Genomic DNA, 25389 nt, shown 5'->3' on the forward strand with positions numbered 1-25389 from the left:
TTAACTTTTTGAATCAAATCTTACTGCTTTATGTTTAGGATTTTATGTCGAATTCAAACCTTGTGGCATTCAATGAATGAATGGAATGATTTGCTATCAACGTGTCATATCTTGCTAACTCTTCATTAAAAATATGCACATTACCTGTTCCACCAAACACCTCACTGAAACCCGTGATTGGATTTTGAATGATGTATGATGAACTGTGTCAAAATGCAACATATGAATCTTTTTTCTTATTGCCCCCATGTAATGCTTGATGCTAGACTATCATGAAATGGATTCTTTATTTGCTTAATGAATGTCACGGGTTCTCCATGCTTTGTAATGCCATATCAGAGGCTTTGTAGCTTTGTGATTCCTCCTAGCTCCCTCCCATTAGAGAAAGTTCAACAATTGCTAGGCAAATCATATATACCTTGCACAACTCGGGACCCAACATCATAATGCATAAAGAATTCCCATTTGTAGATAATGACATGAACGTGACCATTTCGTAAACTTGCCGTAAGGGAAAAGACATTGTTGAGTATAACCGCCTATGTGAAATAGGCTTTCCCATTTGGCGTGTTTACTGTGATAACCACCAACTGATCTACTAAGGATACCAATATGAATGCCATATATATATATATAGAATGAAGTCGTAATTTTCGGAATATAAAGCAAAGAATAACCGACATTAAAACCAAAACCATAGGCACATGAGATCATGTACTGTCTTTCCTGTGCTCATGGATTTGTTGTCACTAGACATCAACGATTGTCCAGATTGGAATCGCAATTTTCGGAGTCTATAAAGCACTCATGATGTTGATTGTGGTTTTTGTGGACATGGCTAAAAACAAACAAATTTTTCTGGTTCTTGTCGTTTAATACTTCTAAAATTCACCATCAAGAAGTTGGGGGGATGAATCAGAGTTCCTTGAGAACAAAGTTAGAACTCTCAAAAGAGAAAAAAAAAATGTGAGAGCACATAGGAAATATGATGCAAGTAGAGTAATGGCTGCTATATTCCTAGTAAGGGATTTGCAGGTGGGAGTAAGTGATATCAAGTCATGGACGGAAAAATGGAGACATCTTTGCCAAGACTCACATGCTTACTGTTGTAAGAGAGCACTCGAGTGCTCCTCCACTTACCACACAGTGCAGTTTTAGTTAGAAAAAGGCAAAAATTAAAGGCTATCAAACCTCCCCTATTCTCTATCCCCTTTTTCCCCCCTCACTTCTCTCTTTCCTCTCCTTTAAATTTAAGTTTGCACGAGCTAGGGTGAGGCAGGCCAAAAAGAAGAAATGGAGAGTTCCGATGAGTTTTCTAGAAAAACTAAGGATGTTTCCCTTCAAGAACTTAGGGATAGGCTTGCAGAGTTTGCTAGAGTAAGGGGATGGGAGCAATATCACAGTCCTAGAAATCTCCTTCTAGCTCTAGTAAGTCCTGAATTTAGTGTCTCCAAAAGGGTCACAGATTATCATGGTCTCTTTTTCATGGCTCTGTTTGCTACAGCATATGATTCTTTATTTTCTAATTTTATGAAAATTTGCATTTGATTTTGCAGGTGGGAGAGGTTGGAGAGCTCTCTGAGATATTCCAGTGGAAGGGAGAAGTCGCAAGAGGACTGCCCAATTGGACCGCAGCCGATAAGACGCATTTAGAAGAGGAGCTGTCTGATGTTTTACTCTATCTAGTTCAACTTGCTGATGTTTGTGGACTCGATCTTGGCCAAGCAGCTCTATCAAAGATAATCAAGAATGCTCAGAAATACCCGGTTGTTAATCAGACAATTTCAACCACCTTCAACTAGGAAATGGATCACCTCCCCACATCCATACCTATCTTTTAACTCTTTGTCCTTTTCTTCCCATATGGAACTTTGCGAAACATAGAGCTTTTGTCTTGTTATCCATGTGAGGCATAATAACTAAGAAAGTGCGGAGAATCTGTTCTCCTCTTTTTTATCTATCTAGAGCTGCTTTTAAAAAAGGCGTGGCATCCATGCTTGTACCACTGATAGGAACTCGCGATGTTCTATGCCATAAGATACGTATATGGAACTATTTAAGCCGGCTAATGATGTGGATCTTACTGTATTAGTGAGTGTGGATTGGTTTTCCAATGTTCTTATTTCATTTTGTCGTCTTATCCACCGGACTTCTCATTATGGGTGAATTACCGGCAAGATTATGGGCATGCCCGGACTTGCCGGCACTTTGCATGAGCCTGGATTTATGCACCTAGCTAATGGTATGGAGACCTCATACCTTCTTTTTTCACAGGGTCTTGGTCTTCTGGCTCAGTTCTTCACCAGGCTTGGCAAAATTCATTCTACTGCATTGGCACGCGGAGTGCTGAGTAGATGGATTCTCCATTGTAGTCATTTCATGTGTGATTTCTTTTGCCAAATGGCGTGTGAGCCTGATCAAATTTGCTTGTGGCTGACATCAATAAACCTATTTCCACCCCTGCCTACATGGTGATTGGGACTATGGACGGCAACACATCATATATATATATATATATGAATATATATACATATAGGTAGTAGTTTTCTATGGCCTAGCTTGCCTGTATGCTTCAAATTTAATGTGCACAAACCCAGGCCACATAGCAGAAAGTCACAGTAAGCGCGGAAATCTTATCTTGAGAAGGTTTGGTGGGGCAGTAGTGAGGAGCACTTGCTGGGAACTAATCAATTGCATATTGGATGTTGTCAGATTGTGTTTTTCTGCCACTTACAATATTATGCAACTTCTCTGTTCCAGATAACCATTGTACATCACCCGTCATTGCCTTTGTCATCATCATCATCATCATCATCATTGTATATTCACAATTATTGTTTCTGCTCTTCCCACCCCATATTCTGAAATTCTTCTCCCTTGAAGTTGGAGGTTTCAACTTCTTAATCCTTGAAATGATTTTTTTTTATTAAAATCATTAAAAATATATATAAAAAATGAATTTATTTGTAATAAATGTAATAAAAAGAAATGAATAGTAATAAAAATAGTGTAAATATCAAAGAATTCAACAAAAAGGAATTAAAGTAGAAAATGGGAATCTATTGGAAGAATATCAAGTCTGTCAAGTGTGATTATGCCCCCTCTAATTTATTTTTATTTAAATTAAAAAAAAAAAAGAGAGAGTATCTAGACCGTAGATCACACCCATTTCCTTTACCAACTTTCCCACAAAATCCAAAGGAGTTGAGTAATGTAGAGGAGAGAGAAAGAGTGCTTCAAAGAACAAAAATTTTGCGTCCATATGTCTTCTGTGTAACGGGTCTGTTTTGCCTTTTTTAGCTTTGTCTCCGTTTTCCATTTGAGGCCACGCAAGCATCTTAATTTTGTGCCATCAGATTATAACAGGGCTTTGTCTCTCTCTTTTTTAAAAAAAATTATTTAAAAATCCGTTCTAATAAAAATAATTTTAAAACTATTATAATACACTCATTTTTTCAAAATACTTATTCAATATAAAAACTTTTTTTTTGTATAAAAATGAAATCAAAAAACAAATTTAATATAAAAACTTTCGGTATAAAAAAAGGCCTTATTTTTTTTAAAAAAAATAAGAATTAATTTAAAAATAAATTCAATTTTAGTCTTGAGTTTAATATAAAAATTAAATTCATTTTTTTCAATACAATTAAGTGTGAAAATAAAATGCATGGCCAACAAAAAATTTTAATGATATTTTAAAAAAAATTATAACTTTTTTCCCCCTTTTATTAGGAGAAACTTCCTCTATTTATAGAGAATTATAAATAATTATATAAATATTGCTATAATTTCAAAATTCACATAAATAATTTATTTAAATTTAAGATTTAATCTTTTTTTTAATTATGAGTTGTGTCTGGTCTTTACAAAAGGAAATCGTGATCCAATTATTTTTAGGATTTATTACCATAAAACAAAAAAATAATATATATATATATATATGAAATTTAGTAATAGATTCAATAAAAGGAAATAAAAATCAAAATATAGCGAATATTAAAGAATTCAACAATAAATTTAACGAGGAATTGAATAGAAATTATTGAGTTTGTAGTAAAAAGATATGATTTTCCTTCATTTTAATTTGTGTTTTTAATTTTTAAAATGAGGATTATAGCATAATAAAGGAAGGAATGTGTTTCCAATAATAATTTTCAAAACAGAGTCTCTGACCTTATTTGCAATTGCATTTTAAAACAATTTTTTATTTTTTAGAAGAAAAAAAAACACATTGGACAAATAAAATATAAAATAATGCTCTATTTAATAATTATTTTTTAAAACAGTTTTCTATTTTGTAGGAAAAAAAATTCTATTTTGTAGAAAAAAAAAGGGAAAACACTTAACCATTATAAAACAGAAAATAATTTTTTTATCCTTAAAAACAAAAGAAAAAAGTTTATTGTTTTTAAAAACAGAAAATATAGTGTTTTTAGAAATAACATCTTTTAATTATTTTTAATTGTTTTCACTTGTTTTCTGACTACTGTTTCTAAAAATAATTATGTGAAGAATGATTAAAAATAAAATACTATGAATAAAAGTTATTTTTAAAATATATTTAAAAACATAGAAAATAAGTTTAAAATGTTTTATATTCCCAAATAGACTTTTATTTTATAAAACATCATACATCAATTTTTCATAACTTTCTTTAAAAAAACTTTCCAAATAGAGCCAAAGATTCGATTGGATTTTGGAAAGTATAAAGAAAAGTAATTCGATTAAATCTAAAATTAATAACAATTTAGGCTATGTTTGGCTTCGAATAATGTGAGAAAAAATATGTAGAAAGGATAATACTTTAATCCATAATGCTTAACTTCAATATGGTTTCGAAAAATCTCCGAGTAACACCCTCAACGATGGATATGGAAAATGCTTTTGAGAGAATACAAGTAGAGAGAGACCAAGAACCTCTTTTACATGTAGGAGGTGCTTTATAATTCTTTCCATAACTAAATTGTTAATTAGATACTTCGAACTTTTCTACAAACTTAATAAGTGTTATACTTTCAAAATAAATATAATTTTATATCACCAAAATACATGTATAAAAAATGTAGATCAAAACTTTTCAGAGAAGAAAACTTAATATGACCATTAAGACTACTTATCGATTAAAAAAAGTTTTTGAGTTGATTTTGTACTCTGAAGCTTCAAGTTGGGGAGCATTGTATTGTCACATGATCTTTTGAAGGATTAACATAATCATGACTTGATCTTCCCATAATCTTGATCATGCTAGTAAGGAGAGCTAGTTAAGCATAAAATTCTTTCATGGATTTCATGAGGGAGGTCTCAAGTGTTTTGACATCATAACTGGTATGATAGCATTAGAAGATTCGACCATTCTGTTGCAACATCGTACATTTTCATTGGAAGTTACATGAAGATGTTGGTGTAAACCCACTCCTAAACTCATTGTCTTCTTGTGTAGAAAATGATTTAAAGTGTGAAGATTCTTTTTAGTGAAGAGGTCAATTTTGGTACCACTTGCTCAACCATGTACTTCTCCTTTGGCCCAATAAAACTAATGAAATGATCAAATTCTTGGAAGAAGTCTTCATGGCAATTTGAGTTTGGTGTTAGAAAGTAGCTTTTTTACCTTCAATTTATGGAGCCAAAACTTTTCTTGAACTCATGATATATTTGACTTGTGAAGATGAAATGAGAGGTAAATATAAAAAATGGGGCAAAGTTCAATTTGATAATTTGGATATGTTGAAAATATTTCATAATAACAAAAAAAAAAAAAAGGATATATTAGACTTTATTTGGGAAATGTTTTGACACTGGTTTCAAAATCCGTTTTTTGTTTTTGTAAAATAAAAATCTGTTTGAGAAATTGAAATGTACTTAAAATATTTTCTATGTTTTTAGATATTTTTTAAAAATAAATTTTATCAGTAGTACTTTATTTTCAACTATTCATCGTATTTATATAATTTCTTTTTAAAATAACTCTCATAAAATAAATAAAAATCATTCAAAACAACTAAAATATTTTATTGCTAGTGCTTTATTTTCAACCATTAGGATTTTGCATTTTATTTTTACTTAAGTACCAAAAATTATATAAATCCCAAATGATTTCAACGTCTTTTACAAATTGGATGTTTGCATATTTTTGCTAAAAAAAAATTGAACTAAATTCTTTCTAAACTTATTTTAAAAGGTTTTAAGAAATTATTTATCAAGGTTCTTAAGTACTTTATAGTGCAATTGAATAACCAAGGGTCAATTGATATTCCAGTCTCTAACAATCACTTGTCTAAGGACAACTACTAAACTAGTTGCTCAACCTATCAACCTCAAACCATGTCTAACAACTAGTTTGCACTTCAAACTCTTATAAAAAGGGTTCAAACTTCATAGTTTTGTAAGATTAATATTCCAAATTTTTTTTTGAATATATTTGAACCTTGGGGAAGTGTTTTAAGTGCACTTTGATTTAAAATTGCATGTTCATTAATGCACCTAAATCCTAGTTTTTTTATTTGTATTGCTTGAGAAAATATTGCAAACTATAAATCCTTTCTTCATTTTTATATCTTGTGAAAGTACTTTGAAACCATAATCCAAAAGGAAGAGTTTGGAAATTTTGTCTAGAAAAAGTCTTGTTATGAAGGGTGTTTGGAACCATAATTCAAGAGGTTTTCTTAGAGCCATTAATCCAAAAGGGTTGATTGCAACCATAATCCAATTGTAAAATTTGAAAACTTGGGTTAGAAGCCTTATTACTGAAACCCTCGCTTAATTAGAAATCTCAAGAGAGTGGACATATGCCAAATTACATCACATCACTATAAAAATCTTAAGATTGTATTATTATCTCTTCCTTACTCACTTTATTTTATATACAATTATCTGTCAATGTATTTATTATATAATATTATATATTTGTCACTTACATTCATATAATTTAAAATTGCAAAAAGTGATTATCACCATATTCACCATCGTTTAAGATGATTATCTTAGATTGATATAACTAAAATCCTAATAAAAGTTTTTTTAAAAAAAAAACTTACTCTTAAAACAAGGCATCTTATGGACACATATTTAATTATTTTCATTGGTTTTCTATCAATTATTATAAAAAATAATTGTACAAATATAGAGAATAATTGAAATTAAGCATTACAAGTGAAAGTTATTTTTAAAAAATATTTGGAAACACAAAAAACATGTCAAGAATATTCTAAATTTACAAATAGACTTTTATTTCAGAAAATATTTTTGAATTATTTTCTAAAACCATTTTAAAAGACATTCCTAAATATACCCCTATTTTTCGTTTTTTAATTGCCAAAAATGTTTTTGTATTTAGTTTTTTCATTTTTAAAAACAAAAAATTGTTTTTGAAGATAGCTTCCAAACACACCAATTTTAATTTTGAATATAATTCTCAAATCTTAATTTATAATTTTTTTCCCTATTATTAGTAATATTAAATTGCATATCTACAATATTAAAATTTTGAGGTTTTCTTTTTTTTTTTCTGTTTTTCAAAATATTTTTTTTAAAAAAATAAAAATAAAGAAACATCAATTTTTTTTTCTTATTTTAAAATTTTATTTCAAAAATAGATGAAAAAATGTAACATCTTTAGAGAATAAAAAATTAAAATGGGCAGAAAAATAAATTGGAGAGAGCTTGGAGAATTTGAAGATATGAAGATTTCTTAAACAATGGAAGCTTTATTATGCAAAAATAGAAACTTTAAAAGTTTAAACAAATTTATATAAAATAATTTGTGCTTTTAATTTGTTGTTTTTATTTATTTTTAAAATCTTACTAAAAATTATAAGCTTCAAAACACCAACCAAACAAGAATTCTTTAAAGTATTCATATTCATATTATAAGTTTCAACATGATATATACATATTTTTTTAAAAACAAGAATTTTCTTAATTATATTTTAGAAAGCTGCTTTTTATTTAATTAAAACCTCTAAAAATCATAAAATTATTATTTTATTTAAACAAAAAAAAAACATTTGCAAATACACTTTTTAATCATCTTCGTAGAGAAAAAGAGAAAGAAGAAAATTTAGGATTTATTATTATAAATTCTCTTAAAAATAGTTACAACACTTTTAAAATTTAAATAGACTTAATAAAAGAAAATAATAACTAATTTATCCTTACTTCCAAAAAAAAATCTAATATAGTAACAAAATAAATAAAAGATATAGCAACTAAATAAATATATAGTAACTAAATATATATATTGATAAAATATTAACTAAATATGTTAATTAGCCCCGAGGATTTGTTCTATGCAGATAGGGATTCTCACTGTCACTTCACCTGCATGCATGCAACGAAACAAATTGTAATCAGTTTACAAATAAAATTCTACATAAAATCAACTACTCTTTTTCTAAATAAATTCATACCTTCTCATATGTTGGTATCGGTGTTTCGCAAGAAAATCAACCATGGAGGATATGATAGTCAAACAGTGTCTTATTGGGCAGGGAGCATCTGGAAAAGTCTACATGGCCGTCTCTAGAAACGGTGGCGGCAGTCGACTGCTGGCAGTGAAATCTTCGGTTTGTTCTTCTTCCTCTTCTTCCCTTCTCAGGGAGGAAGAGATACTCCGCTCTCTGGGGGCTTGCCCTGATGTTGTTGAGTGCTTCGGTGGTTATTCAAGCATGGAAGTTGATGGCAGTTGGGTTTATAATCTAATTCTTGAGTACGCGCCCGGAGGAACTCTGAGGAGTTTGATGGAAAGGCGCAGAGGTAAATTGTCAGAATCTGAAGTTCGGGATTACGCAAGAATGATAATCAGAGGGCTTTGCTACATTCATCAGAAAGGATTGGTTCACTGCGATCTGAAGCCGGATAATGTTCTAGTTTTTCCTGGCGTAGATGGTGGGAATGTGGTTAAGATTGCTGATTTTGGACTGGCTAAAAGGGTGGGAGAAGAGGAAGTGCCCCGAGTCAGCTTCCGGGGCACGCCGTCTTACATGTCGCCGGAGTCTTTGGCTTTGAAGGAGCATGATGCGCCCATGGATATATGGTCCCTAGGGTGCACTATTATTGAGATGGTGACAGGACAAAGGGTCTGGACTGGCTGCAAGCGTGTGGGTGGGATGGTTGAGCATGTGGTGGTTAACAAGCAAGTACCCAAAACACCTGAATTTCTGTCCCAGTATGGGAAAGATTTTTTGGAGAAGTGCTTCGTGAGAGATCCGAAGTGGAGATGGACGGCTGAGATGCTCCTCCATCACCCTTTTGTGGCCCCCCCTCCCCCTCCTAACGGGACCCCGATACTAATGACCGGCTTGCTACCCTTTAGATATTGTCCCCTGAGTGATACGGGACGAAAGTTTTCTTCGAGCTTTCCTTCTTTGATGGGCCGCTCTTTAACACCGTTGCTTCCACCCGTTTTACTTCCTTCTTCTTCTTCTTCTTGTTCATCTTCCGAGGAGTTGCTTCCAACTATTTCAATTCCTCCCACATTCTTTAATTCTTTGCCTCATTCCTTACCTTCTTCTGAGGAGCCTTCTATTTGTGAATTGCTTTCGAATCTTTCTCTTCCCTCTGGATGGGACAGTGTTGAAGAAGTGACTCCTGGGTCTCGCAGTCAATGAACTGGTGGAGGTCTAGATCGCTGGTAGTCCTTTTGATCATCATCTTCTGGATAGTACTGTTGAAGAAGTGAGTCAAGTGACTCTTGGGCCCTGCAGTCAATGAACTGGTGGAAGGAGGAAGAAACAAGAAGACAAGATTACCAAGCGGTGAAGATTGGAGACATCATTTGAATCCATAGTAATTTAAGAAGGGCTGGTTATGAAAATTCTTCATTGTAAAAATAGACACGCCGATGTATGTATTTATTATGTTCAACAATCCATATGTATGCCGATTAAATCGTTTTTAATGTTGAATCTTCTTTTATTTTTCCCTTCCCTCGTACTTTTACTTGAGAGATTGCATATCTTTCCTCATCTTTCTCAATTTTAGAAAATTTTAACGGATTATAATTTTCATCCTCTTCATCTTTTACTATCTAAAATTAAGTTTAAAATGGTTAGAAGTGTCACAAATTCCTTTTTTCTTTTTTTTTTCTTCTTGAAAATATTGGATAGAAATATTTTTTTGATTAGTTATTATAATATTAGATTTATTTCTAAATATTTTTATAAATATTATAGTTCATGAAATAAAGATATGCTTGTAAAGATTATACTAGGTGAATTTTTCATAACATAATAATTATATTTGAATTATCTTCTTTGTAACATTTTTAATGGTATAGTAAAATGATTTTCTTTTATTTGTAAATATAGATATAATTTATCAAACGTTAAAACTTTTAATGGTATAGTAAAATGATTCTCTTTTATTTGTAAATATAGATATAATTGATCAAACGTTAAAACTTTAACATTCGTGTGAATTGTTTTATCTTTATGTTCTTATACTAATATTGTTCACATTAAAACTTCAAACGATACAATAAAAATAAAAGTTAAATCCATAACTAAAATTTTATCATATTACATAATAAGTTAAAAGTAATTTTAAGTTTAAAAAATAATACTTTAATATTATAAAAATAAGAGTATTTAATAAGTTGTTATTAAAGATATATATTTTCAAAAAAAAAAATTGTTTAGTAGTTTTTAAAATTTTTTATTTTAATTACATAAAACAATTGTAAATTCAATTTATATAATATTAATTAAATTTAATTCAAGCCTTATGAATATATTTGTTTAATTTAAAATAAATAGTTTTTATTAAAATATAAATAATAATATTATAATAAAATCATAAATTATATATTTTATATTAAAAAATATTTCAATATTTGTTAGAAAAATATGGATATTACTTGGTAAGGCATAGTTGATTTTATTTTTATTTTTTTTGTTAAAAATGAATAATAATGATTCAAAAATAATCATTGTTAATAATATTTTCTCACTAGTATATATATAAAAATAATTTTATCATAATTTTAATATTCATGTTTTACTAAAAATTATTTAGTTGTAATCACAAAATTATTTTTATTTTAATAACACTTGAATTGAATTTAACTAATATTATATAAATTGAATTTATAATGTTTCGCTAAATAAAAATAAATATATATATATATATATATATTTAAAAATAACTTATCAAAACAAGTTTTAAATAAAAACAATTTACCAAATACCTTGATTTTTGTACAAAATTACAAAAGAGGTTTTTGGTTTTTTTTTTTTAACTTTAAAACAGTTTTTAAAAATAAGTATCATAAAATATGGTAAATTGGACCATTTCTTTTAAGTTGGCATAAAAAAGATTTGAAGCAAATCGACATTGGTTTCGAGAAAATTTTAAATTGACCCTGAAACCAATATTGACAGTATTAACCCTAAAATATGAATTTGGGATAAAATAATTCCAAACTTATAAATCTAACCTTCATATATTTTAATACTTTTACAAAAATATTTTGAATCTTTTTCGGATAAAAATAATATTTTGTTTTAAAACTTACATGTTAAAAATAAATAAATAAATAACACGCACTGGAAAACGAAATAAAACGGACGTTTTGAAAAGGTGATAAGTGGGGACCCACTAGCACAGTACCAGCCCTGACCTGGATCTAGGGAGGCGTGGTACATGTGATCCCATTCTGGCATTTAGGTGGCAATCTCGCAATTTCATTTCCACCTAGTGGCACACCCGTAATTTACTTGGAAATAGGATCTCAACAGGACATGGAAATACCCGAACTTTTCCGAAACCCGTCCGCCATTTTAAAAAAAAATCTCAAACCTACCCCTAAATTGTCCAAGGCTAAAAAAATTTTAAAAATTAAAAAAAATTCCAAAACTTATCTCTAACTCATTTAAATTTCAAATATGTTCGATAAAGGTAAAAGAGGATAAGTACCTAAAAATACTTGCGTCATGACTCATTATCATCCCTATCACTCCATACAATGTCCCAATTTTTTAATTATTATTTTATTTTTATTACATATATTTTAACTAAATATTGATGAATTTTTTAACTAAATAGTAGATTAAAAAAAGGTTCAAAATTCTTATAATTATTTGAATATTCTTAAATTAAGTTATTAACAAATATTAATAAGTGAAATTATCTGATTCAAAATATACCTATTAGCATTTTTTCATTCTAATGATTTTTTAATATAAAATAATTAATTTTATTTATAAAACTTAAAAACTTTTAATACATATTTTTATCTTAATCAATTTTCTTATTTTATCTTATACTTTTTTTTTTCACTTCTCATATAATTCTTTCTTTCTCACATATTTATCTCATTCTTTCTCTTTGTTGAATGTTGAAACATGAATTAGTTTTATTACGTTTCATTCAAAATGTCAATGATCCTTTCTCTTTATTGAATCTTGAAACATGAATTTGTTTTATTATATTTCATTCAGAATGTCAATGATTGAGGTTATCCTGTGGGGTCGGGTTCATTTCATTATTATCATTTTTTAAATTAATTTTAATTAATAAATTATCAAGTGCTGATGTATTATATGAACGTATAAATTATATTAATTTTTAAGTCACGTTAAAAATATTATATTTTTCTTTATACGATAATTAATACTACAAAATCGAAATTCAACTTACTTGGTGTTAAATTAAAGGAGTCAAATTATTTAAATTTGCATTACGTGTATCACATGAAAAGTCTAAACATCGATCTTACTTTATATTTGGTAGGTTTTAGATTCCTAATTATACCAAGTTCCACATTTGACTTTCTTAAGATCAAGTGTGGTTGGATTGACCCAATCCTTGTACACAAGCATTCTTCCACAAACAAGAAGAACATCAAACCCAATTATTTAATTGAGATTTTTTTTTTTTTTTAATTTGTTAATAGACTTCCTCTATAGAAGGGTCCCACAATGCAGGGGTTTCATGCTATCCTCAAAAGTCACCTTTCTCCTCCATTTTTCTGTTATTGTTGTCTAGTCTAGTCCATAATTAAAGAATTAACATATACCCAACATGAAGACTGCGTGGAAAAGCAGCCAATTAATAATGATGGGTCCAATTGAATTTTATCTTTCCCTCTATGAATCATAACATACTTGAATTGAATCAAGTATTGGACGTCACTTGATTGGAAACCAGGTGAAGACTTATGATTTATGTGCCATATAATCTAAAGGAAAATAGAACAAAAAGAGATTGTAATATTTTTATGAATTTTGTTTTACGCTCTTTTACATTAAAATTAATCATTATTACCCAAATAAATAGAAAAATTAGTTATTAATTTTGTCAACACCTAATGTTTTTTCAAAAACAGTTTTTCTGTTAAAAACGCTTCTTAAAATTGTTGTCAAATGAACTTTAAGTCTTTAAGAATACTTGTATTTAATATAATTATGCGTGTTTTGTTTTTAAAATCAAGAAATCAGATATAAAATTAAGATATTTTGTAAAAGAAAAAAGAAAAATATCAAATTCCTTTATGCTTTAAATTTAAAAAATTAAAATTTTTTTTTTCAATACAAGCTTTTAAAAATTCTCATATTTTATATAAAAGTTATTATTAAAATTTTATTTTAAAAACAGAAAATAGGAATAGTATGGAATAGACATGTATATATATATTTTATTATTTATTATTTAAAAAATAATGGAAATTTCTGTGAATATAGGAATAACAACTAGGGTACATTTAGAATCTTCTTGGAAATTATTCCAATAAACCCTACCCTATGGAATATTAAGTTGGTAGGGAATAAAGCACGGGTAGGTCATATTCAAATAATTCAACAAAAGTTGGTAGACTAAGATAAGTTCAATTGACTTCACCATCAAACCAAACATTTTCTGTTCTAAGAAATTAAAACAAAATTTTCATTAGCAACTTTTTTAGACTGGGCTACCTTCCGTTATAATTAAAAACTACAAAGCTAAGTTCCAAAAAAAATAAATTTAGACTATGTTTGGTTCTCGGGAAAATGCGAGGGAAAAAAATAGAAAAAAAAATGGAAGGAAATAAAAAATGAGGAAAAATAACAATGGATTTAAAATCAATAAATTATTTTTACATGCTACTTCAAACTCATTTTACTTATTTTCACTTTTCAATATAAATATTAAATAATTTGAAAATATATAAATTTTTAATTAATCTTACTTATATATTATTTTCTATAAACAATCAAATATGAGAAAATTATTTTTCTTAGTATTTTTTTTCTTTCCTTAGTACTTTCTGAGAACCAAATATAACCTTAGACTATGTTTTTTTTACTACAAGACTACTTTTAATTGAAGGGATATGATAAGATATGTTTATTTTATGATATTATATTATAAAGAAAATACGCATTTTAAAATATGATTTAAGATGAAATATGATATTATCCTTTAATATTATATCTAACGGACATGAGTAAGGTAGCATATTCAATTAGACATGTTGTATTATATTATATTTATTAAATGAATAAAAAATAATATTAAATATATATTATATTTAGATATTTAAAATAAAAATTATATCCCATTTCAATATTTTCTACAATAAAAAATAAAATTTCTCTTATATTTAATAATATTCATAATTAAAATATTTAAACTTTATAAATAATTTTTTTTATATTATGTTATTTAATATATAAAATTAATTTATATATCATATATTAATATTATTTTGTACTATATTTTATAATTTTTTTTATTTTTTTAACCATAAAAATTGATAAAATGCTTTTTAATGAGTCATCTAATTATTCTCTAAAATATCCATTTTACTTGTAATGTTATTAATATCAATTGATAACTAGATAGTTATTTCCCTTTATTTTATATATTTATTATTATTATTATTATTCTATTTGAGTTTTTTTTCTTGAGAAACAAACACCCTCTGCAAAAAGTTGAGAATTTTTAATTTTTTTTAATTTTTTAATTTTTATTTTTATTTTTATAAATAAACATCTTATAGCAAAAGTGAAATAGTTTGAAAAGTGTGAACATTAGAAGTAGGTGAAACCCTAGTATTTTTTTCATAGTCATTTTAGGATTTTTTTCATTAAGGTAAGTTGAGGTTAATTTCAAGAACTCTAATTGTTTAGGCATTTTTTTTTGTTTTTAACTTCATCATCAATTTAGGAGATAGAGATAGGGATATAATAAAATGCATTTTAGGATTTATAATATAATAATAATAATTATTGTATGTATCTTAAAAAATTGTACGTATTTCAAATTATTTTTAAATATATAAAAATAATACTGATTTAAAAAATTTGAGGTTTTTTTTCATATATTTTTGTATTAGTGAATTAAAATTCACATTTCTCTAAAAAAAAAAATGATGGATAATATAATATGCCGTCATCCTATCATATTTTATTATGCAAACCAAACATGACAAACTTTTTATACGAGACAAAATGTAATTCAAGTAGGGCCATCTAAACAAACCAATCAAACATGGCGTTGAAAGTTTTGTTAAAATGAGGACAAAATTCTTCATCATTTTCTCAAGTGGCATGAGTTATTTATGTAATTATGGTCACCAACAATTAATTCAAGAAAAATGCCATGCTTAAATAATAATTTATGAACAGTAATGAGGAGACCAGGGACCTTTCAGTCATTTCCTTCTAAAAAATAAATTAATAATAAAACAAAAGAAATATATTGGATTATCGGATTAAGATTATATTTCCATTCACGCTTCCCAATGCAATAATTATCTAACATTAAATACCCAGAAATTTAAGTAATAAATTAATAAATATTAAACGGTAAAAATAACGGTGGCATTAAATGTTCACAAATATTTAAAAATACATCTACTAAAATTAAATTTTAATATATCTTCTTAAAATTAAAAAATATTTATTTTTTGAATTTTTTTTTTCATTTATGAGTAGGGTGCAATTCAATTTTTCACAAAAGTAATGATTATATTTATACATCAAACATAATTGTGAAAACAAAAATTGAAAAATCTCACTAAATTTAAGGTGCCCATAGAAAATTATTTCCCTGTCTGAAATCTTTAATGAATTTATTAAATTTTTATACATAAAAGGAAATTGTTTGGAAGATAATTGAATCTGTTTGCTTCTTTTATGAATTAACTCAATGCCCATTTCTTGATTCTCATATGCCATCTCAGACCTCCTCAAAAAAATCCAAAAAAAGAGATACAAACGGGGAAGAGATAGAGAGAGAAAGTGTGAGAAATGTAGAGAGATGAAGAGAGGGGGGGAGTGAGCTGGTGTTTCAAAGAAACTAATGTCTCTTTCCTTTAAATTTCCGGGTCTCATGTCTTTTCTTATACAAGTCTGTTTGCTTCTGAAGATTTGTCTCCCTTTTCCATTTGAAATTGCTCAGCAGATCCAATTCCTTATTTTTTTTCTTCATTTTGTGCACCTTTCGATGATCTGAGTCTCATTTCTTGGTGTTTTAGAAATACCCGCTTTGTTGTTTGGGTCCTTTGGGGGGGTTCTAGCCTTTGCTGTCTGGTTCAGAGGCTCTGCATGGTGTTGAAGGATGTGGGTTTAAGGTAAACTTTGCTTTTTTAGGATTAATTTGATGTTTGAAGAGACAAATTCTAATGAGGTTTGATTGGATTTTTTTTTAAAATTTTTATTATGTTTTTTGTGGGATTTGTTATGTGATTGTTTATGTAGAAGGGTTTATGCAGTTTTCCTTTTTTGTAGAATTGTTTGCTCATTGCTTTAAATGAAGTCTTATGTTTTCTAAGTGGTTTTAATTGTTTCCTCTCTGGGAATTTTTTCAGTAATTCTTATTTCCCCTTGGAATTCTATTTATTCTGATCACTGTGATGCTCCAAAGATTTATCTTCCCTCTCTGAATCCTTTTGAGAGCTGAAAATTGAAACAAAAATGAAAGCTCTTGTTTGGTTTTTGATGGGCCTTTTATCAATGCTAAGAATTGGGAATCTATATAACATGGTTCTTCTCTGTTCTCAATGCTTATGCTGTTAATTTTTGTTTTCTCTGAATCTGTTGCTGTTGTATCTCATTCAAGGGAGTCCCAATCTGAAAGCATTTCATAAGTCCCTAGTTCATCCCCATTAAGAATGTTTGGATGGCTTCATAACATTGCATGTCTTCTGTCAAAAATCCTTATATTATTCCCTAAATTCCCAAATTATTCCTGATTTTTTCTTCTAGTTCTTGGTTCTGAGTTTATCCCTTTGCCCAATTCCTGAATCATGTGATATAATTTTAGAATGATTCCACCTCCTTGTCTTTGTGTGCATTGCTCCTCTCAAATCAATTTTCGATTTTTCTTTAAATTTCTGACTAAAATCCAAAATCTGAATTACATGGCAGAGTTACTGTCAAATGCCGAGTTTGTCTCTATGTCATTCCAAACTATTCATTGTTTCTTATGAGTTCATATTCTGAATTTTTTTTTTGAAGGGGCTTCCTTTTTTCTTTTTTTTTTTCTTGTGTTAATGAAAAATGGCTTGGTCTTATTGGGTTATTAATTCTAATTTGTGCTTGATTTTTTATTTAATTTTTCCAAGGTTTTGCTAGGAATGGGAACAAATTTACTGTATGAGAGCTTCCCAGGAAACTACTCCACTAGGGATCTTAATATGGAAGCTGTTGGCAGTAGGTGCCTCCCTTGTAAGGATGATAAAACCTTGAAAAGTGAGCTACACTATAATGGTGTGTTGCCGCCACCTGCTCTGCCCAGACAGCTTGGGTCTGACAAGGAAGAATTAAGGCAGACCATCCTGAAGCAAGAAGTCATGTTTAACGATCAGGTATGTTCTGTCTCAACTTTAATGTTGAACTCTAATACACTTGTAGTCAATTTGATATGTTGCATAGACTTGGGCACATTATGTGCATTAGAAATGGAATTCTTTCATTTTTTGTTTCTCATATTATTTGTGGAAGCACATCCATTTCTTTGAGTGGAATCATTAACAAAACACTAGCAGAGATGCTTCAAAGAATTTCAGTCATTATGAAAATGAATAGAGAATTGTCAATGGTATTAGAAGGAATAACTTCATTTCCATGGGATACCCAAATGCTCTTTTAATGCTTTTCTAAGTTAGAAGTTAAAATCTGATTTTTCTAGCTCCTGCTTTTGGTTCTCGATACAATGTCTCATTCAGTTTGATAGCATTTGAAGTACTGTGTAAATTTTGCTTTTGAATAATTTTGGTGACCAGAAGGAATAATTGCTTGTCATCGATGTTAGATTGTACTATGCAAGGGATCATAAGAAGGGTTTATTGTGCATCTGCTTGGCAGTAAGTGTAGAAGTGATTCCAAAAAGTAGGTAATTCTGGCTTCTTGAGAGGAAAAGGGGGGATTTCAGTTGAATAACAGACAAGGCAAATTGAACTTGAACTTTCCCATATGCTGTTATGTTTCTTGAACACTTGAATGCATTTGAATTTTATCTTGGCCATCCAGGTGCAGGAACTCCATCGTCTTTATAGAAGACAGATGGAATTAATGAACGAAATTGAAAAGAAGCAACTCCATAAGCAGTCTGACTATGCCGTGAAGATGTCACAAGAGCCAAGGGATCTTGATTCAATTTCAACGAGACCAAACAGTTTAATTGACTTGAATCAACCTTATCAGGGGGAAGAAGCTGGAACTTCAACCTCTGTTTATTCTCTTGATCCTGGGATCAACCAGGGAGAGATCCCAGGCAGGGATCCATCTGCAAAAACAAATTCAGGATTTGGAGTTTCATCCATGGAAAGTTTTGGTAATAGTGAAACTAAAAAAAACGTGGATGCATGCTCAAGGCCGCAGGAGCATCCACCTTTTACCAATGAAGCTGGTGAGAATTCTTTAGCAAGGTTGGATAACATAGTCATTTATTGTAAATAAACATTCTCAGCTTCATTTGTGCTTCTATGATTTTTGACAAGGCTCTGACCTTTCTTTTCAGGGCATAATAGAAGCACATTGGTCGATTTTCAGTTCCCATCAGTTTCAACTCGGGGGAGGCCAAGACATCATTTGGAGCGGAGTCCAATAGTGGTTTTAGCACTTCCTGCCTTTAATGGCCCTGCCCCATTGAATAAGTTCTCCAGACGATCAATTGCTAGGCCTAGGCATACTGGCAACAAGCTTCATGTGGGTAGAAGTTCGAGATGTAGTCCACAACATGGACATGTGAGGTCCAAGATCACTTCCCATGACTCCCATTTCGAGTCCATGACAAGCAGTACTGACCATGATTTCTCTCCTGGACACCCTGCCCATAAGGAGCACTTGAAGGGTTCAGATATAATGGATGTGAAATCAGAGAGGGATATGGACTTAAATTCCATTCCCCCCGCCCGTTCTGCAGATGTGGTTTCCCAACAACAGATTTGTACCATGGATAAAGGCGACAAGTCTGAAGGTTTGTATCATATTTCCAGTTTTGATATGTCTCATATTTCCAGTAACCTGTTTTCTTCTCATACCTTGTATTGACTTTCTCACTGTCTTTAATTCCTCTGTTCTGAGGGAAACATGAAATTGACTTTGAATTTGAACTCGTGTGGAAATGTAGAGAGTTGGCCAGCACTTTCTGTTCCAGGAGCTTCTGTAGTGGCACCTATTAGTCCAGAAAACCAGGAGTGTCCTCGACCTAGAGGAGAATCTGAGGAGACTCCTCTAGATTTGTCCCAAGGGAAAGGTACAGGTCCACTAGAGAAGCCTGACAAAATTGCAGCAGAGGAATCACTTTTCACTTCTTCAACTGGGATTGAAGCTTGTTTAGAGAGTGCTGCTTGTGATCCATCCAACACTTCACCCCTGTATTGGTTTGTCACTATTTGTTTGGATCCTGACACTGAGTCTAAATTAGCTTTTAGTGGCAATAATGGTGCTGAACAGGAAGGGTTGTCATGTGATGAGGTTGATTACTTTGAAGCCATGACATTGAAACTAGTTGAGCTTAAGTCAGAAGAGCACCTGTGCAAGAACAATAGCCAAAAGGAGGAAGGGACATGCTCTACCATATTTCTGAGTCAACCAAAAAAGGGCCGCCGGTGGAGACGACAGAAGGACTTTCAAAAGGAAATCCTCCCCAGCCTCGCCTCTCTCGCGAGGCATGAGGTGGCTGAAGATCTTCAGACAATAGGAGGGCTGGTGAAAGCTGCAGGTTCTCCTCCAGGAACAAAGTTGGCAAGAGATGCTGGTAAAAACAAGGAGGCAAGGGGGAGGAAGCGGATGAGAGCCTCCGTCTCCAATGTGGTGGAGAGCACTGGGTCTATGCCATTGCAACAGCCAGCTGCCACTGCTGAACCGGGGTCACAGGACAGATGGCTAACAGGGTGGGGGAGTGTAAGGCGCCGGGGTCAGAGACATCGGACAAGTAATCCTTCTCTTCTTTTAACTCAGTTCTCATGAACTTATACTAAGCTGCTTTGGTTTGTTACAGGAGGGTGGGAAAGCAGAAGCTTGTTCTTATAGTTTTTATAGTTTTTGGTTTGGAGTAATTTTGAGTTATAGGGTTGCCTTGTACAGTCTTATAGAGTTCAGAATTTGGGAGCTTCTATACATACATGTGAATGCTTTAGCTTTTAAGAGTTACTATTTCTCTCAGAGGAGAATGAGAAAGAGTAGTGCCTCCATGGCACCTTGCATAAGACAATTTTTATGCCATGGAATTCTCTTACCTTTCAGTCCAAGTAGAACCTTACTTGAAAAAGGCGTTTTTTATTTTTTATTTTTTTTTTAATTTGAGAATAATGAAAGTCGCATTTGCAAAATGCGATAATATACATAATTTTTTTTTATGCTGGGTTTAAAAAGTCGCATTTACAAAATACAATAATGTATGCAATTTTTGTTTTTTTTTTTACATTAGATTCACGAAAGTCGCATTCACAAAATGCGACTACACGTAATTTTTTTTTTTTTTTTAATTTTAAATTTTTATGTATTATCAAATGAAACGGTTATGGCTATCTACACCAAGATTTCGTGTGGAAACTGGGAACCTGAAAGTCCTATCACTAGTCAAAGACTCCAGAGAACTGTTATCAATATGATGGTTTCCATTCTCATTGGATTTCTAGCTTTTAGGCTGAGAGACCCACATCCATAATCCAGCGTCCAAAAATCACATTCACAAATATGATTTAGGATGTTTTCAAAAACAAATTATTTGATTAAACAAAAGCAGGCACATCCCAAACAAGTTCGCTTCTGTGTTTTGGATTTTTAGGGAATAATTTTGAAAAATAGTTTTTGAAAATTGTTGTTTAATTTTTGTAAAATAAAAGTATGTTGGAAGCGTGTTTTTAATCTATTTTTAAATATGTTTTAAAAGTAATTTTTATATCTAATTTTATTTTTAATTATTTTATATATATAATTATTTCTTAAAACAATTTTCAGAAAACAATGTAATTTTTCAACGAGGTTTGTTTTGTTAAAATTTATTCTGTTATCAATTGGATGCATAAAATAGGTTGCCAAAATGAACAGGGGAGCGAATTTCCTATCCTGTATCCATTTTCTTCATTCCAAGAAAAAACCACCTCAAGATGTACAAACCAAACGAGCCCTTGATATCCAGTATTAGTTTTCAAGTTCCCCCACCAGCGGAGCTCAGAAAAAGGGCTGGAAATGAATTCCTGGAAAATGCCGACGGGAGGATTTTATTAATTCTCGTTGTCCACGAGCTCCACCAAAACTCAAAGCGATGAAAAGATCAGTGAAATCATTCCTACAAGCTCGAAGCAACCTCTCCCAGTGGACCCACAACCTAACCATCCGTCCATCTTCAACCTCTGCACTTACGCTCTGTGAAAATCCACCTCAAATAACAGAATCCAAGCATTCCCATTTGACAAAATCAATCTCAAATCATGCCCACATGAACCAAATGCTCAGCCAGATGATCATGAACTACATACCCATCGACCACCTCAATTTGATGAAGCTGATAGACTTTTCCGTGTCCTCGCATGGTTTTGCAGCCTCTGCTCTTCTCTTTACTCAGTTCTATGGATTCATTGATTCTGACCTCTGTAACTCCATGATCAGATGTTATACTGACTCGAACAAGCATTTACATTCAGTTTTTATATACACCCAGATGTGGAAAAATGGTATTTTTCCCGACTCTTCAACTTTTCCCACTGTGCTCAAATCAGTTGCGCAGTTATGCCGCCAAGAACTTGGAAAAGCGATACATTGTTGCATTATTCAAATGGGTTTTGAGTCAAATGTCTACGTAAGCACTGCACTCGTTAATATGTATGGTACTTGTTCATCGGTTAGTGATGCTCGTCAAGTGTTTGATGAAATTCCGGACAGAAATATTGTGTCGTGGAATGCTTTGATCACTGGTTACAACCACAATAGGATGTTCAGGAAAGTGATTGATGTGTTCAGAGAGATGCAGATTGCCGGGGCAAAGCCAGTGGAGGTGACCATGGTGGGGGTTCTATTGGCTTGTGCCCATTTGGGAGCTTTGAACCAGGGAAGGTGGATTGATGATTATATCGACCATAATAGATTGAGATTGAATGTGTTTGTTGGTACTGCTCTTATAGACATGTATGCCAAATGTGGGGTTGTTGATGAGGCAGAAAAGATTTTCAAAGCAATGAGGGTAAAGAACGTCTATACTTGGAATGTGTTGATCTCAGGATATGCCATGAATGGGCGGGGTGAATCTGCTTTGCAGGCTTTTTCTAGGATGATTATGGAGAAGTTTAAGCCTGATGAGGTTACTTTCTTAGGTGTACTGTGTGCTTGTTGTCACCAAGGCCTTGTCAATGAAGGGCGGACATATTTTACAAGCATGAAGGAAGAGTTTGGATTGCGACCAAGGATAGAGCACTATGGGTGCATGGTTGACCTACTTGGTCGAGCTGGATTCCTGGATGAAGCCCAGCAGCTAATACAAGCCATGAGCATGCAACCTGACCCTATAATCTGGAGGGAATTGCTAGGTGCTTGCCGGATTCATGGCAATATCCAATTGGGTGAGTTTGCAATTAAAAAACTTCTCGAGCTTGAGCCAAACAATGGTGAGAATTATGTGTTGCTAGCAAATCTATATGCTCGGGACCAAAGGTGGGATAAGGTTGGAGAAGTAAGAGAAATGATGGATTGTAGAAGAGTCCGGAAGGTCCCAGGTTGCAGTTCTATTGAAATTGATAATGTGGTTTATGAGTTTGTGGTGTCAAATTATATTAAACCAGGATTTGAGGAGGTATATAAGCTGTTGGCTGATATGAACAAGAAATTGAAATTGGCTGGTTATGTTGCAGACACTGGCATGGCTTCCTATGACATTGAGGAAGAAGAGAAGGAACACTCTCTAATGTATCATAGCGAGAAGCTTGCACTGGCATTTGGACTTCTGAAGTCTCCTTCAGGTTTGACCTTAAGGATAGTGAAGAATTTAAGGATCTGTCAGGATTGCCATGGGTTTTTCAAAATTGTTTCAAAGGTTTATAGAAGGGATATTTCTGTTAGAGATAGAAACCGATTCCACCATTTTGTTGGAGGTGCTTGTTCTTGCAAAGATTATTGGTGATATTGTTTTGATTATGGGCAGACTGTTGTTTGCTCTTGCTTCCAGTTTTCTGAAATTTTACCACAAACTCCCAACAGTGTCAACCTGGTTGAAGTTTCCCCATGTCACAAATGATAACCTGGGAAACATTCACAATCACATATCCTTTAGACTGGTGATAAGCAATTCTCTATGCAGCGTATCTTGTTTTGGTGTCAGCTGCCTTTTGTTATATGTTACTACCAAAAGTTATTCAGTGGCTTCTGTCTGATGTATTCCAGTGGAGAATTCTAGTTTTTCGCAGAAAAGAAGCTGAAGTTGAAGACACATTCTCCTATTTTGAGATCCTCAGGAAAATGTTATCCGTTGAACTATAGGTTCATCATCCTAGAACTCCAGTGGCCTGCACAGAAAAGGTACTTCGCCTATTTGATGATTTCTAGGCAGGAATTGCACCTCAACACATTTTGAAAGAGCGGGTAGTTCCAGATGTTGCCATTCGAACTATTGTATTACCCTTTTAGAATTTTAATCATGTTCAGTGTCCAGTCGGTGGTCCACTGCCATGGGGAGGAAATGCTTGTCTGGACTGAACAGCAAGGAGGAATAAGAAAAAGAAGGTCAGTTTAGTGGATGGTTCTTATTCTATTTGAATCGGAAGTTCTTCTATGGAGATCATCTGCTGAGGCAGCTTCTTGAGTCAAAAGTAGCCTATAAGCAAGGTTATATAAGTAAACAAAATTAAAAGCAGGCTATTAAATGAGGGGAGCAAGTCTTGAGTTTTTGTGGTCTGGTTAGATTGACGCAGCCAATGCTTTAGCCATTTCTGTTAGCATGGCCTCTGAACAAAAATAAAAATGGACTTGTTCACGCGCATGATATGAATATTTTGTCATATCAATCATATGATTAAATTTCATTTATAAAAGATGGTGGTTTAAATCTGATGTGTGGCTTTTGAAAGTCAGTATATGCGGTATTTTTGTCTTATCCTAGGATTTAGATATTTGAGGAAATTAAAATATAAAGAAAAAGTAATTTAATTTTTTGAAAAAATATTATTAAAGATATGGTGGATTATTATATGTAGAATTTATTTCGTAAAAAATATATTTGGCAGATGTTGAGTATAGGTTTTTCATCGGGAGAATGCTGTGAGAAGTAATGTTCTAAAAATGATTCATGTTAAAAGAAAATCCAAACAGATGATCTTCTAAAATAGAATCATTTAATTGAAAATTAATTTATGTTAAAAGAAAATGATTTTTTAATATAGAATTATTTAATTGAGAAATGTTTTGGTTAATTGTAACCAAATAAAACATATTTTATTTTATCTATAATAGAAATTGAAATTATTTGTTATTTGCAAATAAATAAATGTACCCTCTTATACTAATATTTTGTTAACTAAAATTAAATAAATTTAAATAAAATAAAATGAGACTAAACAATGAAATGAAATGACAATGGAATCGAATGAAGGTTTAAAAGCAACTCTTGTGTATCATTGAAAAGATTAATTAAATGAAGAAATAAAATATAACTTTATTATTGAAAAGATTAATTAAATGTAGAAATAAAATGTGGCATTATTCTGTATTATTGAGATGAAGATTAAATGATTAAACAATTAAATAAAATGAGGGTTTTTAATTTTGAAATGAGGTAAAAGTCAAAAGGTTTTTAATTCATGAGTTTTTAGAAAAATAATTTATGTTTTTAAAAACTGATTTTTTAAATAGAGTTATTTCATTGAGATATGATTTAATTGATTATAACTAAACAAACCAAACCAATGGAAAGTAGCAACATTTTATTTTGTTTATGATAGAAATAGGTTATTTACGAATAAAAGAAACAACTTCT

The 25389-nt window shown here is 31.1% G+C and overlaps 4 protein-coding genes across 5 annotated transcripts; all 4 read left to right on the top strand.

Moving 5' to 3' along the window:
* Positions 1 to 799: 799 nt before the first annotated feature.
* LOC100241572 (uncharacterized) lies at positions 800 to 2088 on the top strand. Its single transcript, XM_002284650.5, has 2 exons — positions 800 to 1428; positions 1557 to 2088. Exons 1-2 carry the CDS (start codon positions 1294 to 1296, stop codon positions 1800 to 1802), a joined length of 381 nt encoding a protein of 126 aa, XP_002284686.1. The 5' UTR covers positions 800 to 1293; the 3' UTR covers positions 1803 to 2088.
* A 6359-nt stretch (positions 2089 to 8447) lies between these two features.
* On the top strand, positions 8448 to 9605 carry LOC100246704 (mitogen-activated protein kinase kinase kinase 20-like). The gene has a single exon (XM_002281542.3). It carries the CDS (start codon positions 8448 to 8450, stop codon positions 9603 to 9605), a length of 1158 nt encoding a protein of 385 aa, XP_002281578.1.
* Positions 9606 to 16104: 6499 nt separating this feature from the next.
* LOC100853516 (uncharacterized) lies at positions 16105 to 20661 on the top strand. Of its 2 annotated transcripts, none has more exons than XM_010665023.3 (5): positions 16105 to 16549; positions 17553 to 17785; positions 18450 to 18828; positions 18940 to 19398; positions 19552 to 20661. In XM_010665023.3, exons 2-5 carry the CDS (start codon positions 17555 to 17557, stop codon positions 20391 to 20393), a joined length of 1911 nt encoding a protein of 636 aa, XP_010663325.1. In that variant the 5' UTR covers positions 16105 to 16549; positions 17553 to 17554; the 3' UTR covers positions 20394 to 20661. The 2 variants fall into 2 exon arrangements, with proteins under 2 accessions (XP_010663325.1, XP_010663324.1); XM_010665022.3 differs by having other exon boundaries at positions 16108 to 16549; positions 17543 to 17785.
* A 726-nt stretch (positions 20662 to 21387) lies between these two features.
* Positions 21388 to 24467, top strand: LOC100256967 (pentatricopeptide repeat-containing protein At2g02980, chloroplastic). Its single transcript, XM_002281522.4, has one exon. The coding sequence runs from the start codon at positions 21694 to 21696 to the stop codon at positions 23539 to 23541; it is 1848 nt and encodes a 615-aa protein (XP_002281558.1). The 5' UTR covers positions 21388 to 21693; the 3' UTR covers positions 23542 to 24467.
* The last annotated feature ends 922 nt before the right edge of the window (positions 24468 to 25389 follow it).

Source organism: Vitis vinifera, chromosome 17 (assembly GCF_030704535.1).
Source record: "Vitis vinifera cultivar Pinot Noir 40024 chromosome 17, ASM3070453v1".
NCBI lineage: Eukaryota > Viridiplantae > Streptophyta > Magnoliopsida > Vitales > Vitaceae > Vitis > Vitis vinifera.

Excerpts from the sequence above, each read along its gene's own strand:
- LOC100256967 (XM_002281522.4), top strand. The coding sequence starts at position 21,694 with ATGAAAAGATCAGTGAAATCATTCCTACAAGCTCGAAGCAACCTCTCC.
- LOC100246704 (XM_002281542.3), top strand. The coding sequence starts at position 8,448 with ATGGAGGATATGATAGTCAAACAGTGTCTTATTGGGCAGGGAGCATCT.
- LOC100241572 (XM_002284650.5), top strand. The coding sequence starts at position 1,294 with ATGGAGAGTTCCGATGAGTTTTCTAGAAAAACTAAGGATGTTTCCCTT. Across the intron at positions 1,429-1,556 it reads GAAATCTCCTTCTAGCTCTA|GTGGGAGAGGTTGGAGAGCT; the intron begins GTAAGTCCTGAA and ends TTGATTTTGCAG.
- LOC100853516 (XM_010665023.3), top strand. The coding sequence starts at position 17,555 with ATGGGAACAAATTTACTGTATGAGAGCTTCCCAGGAAACTACTCCACT. Across the intron at positions 17,786-18,449 it reads AAGTCATGTTTAACGATCAG|GTGCAGGAACTCCATCGTCT; the intron begins GTATGTTCTGTC and ends TTGGCCATCCAG. Across the intron at positions 18,829-18,939 it reads ACCTTTTACCAATGAAGCTG|GGCATAATAGAAGCACATTG; the intron begins GTGAGAATTCTT and ends CTTTCTTTTCAG.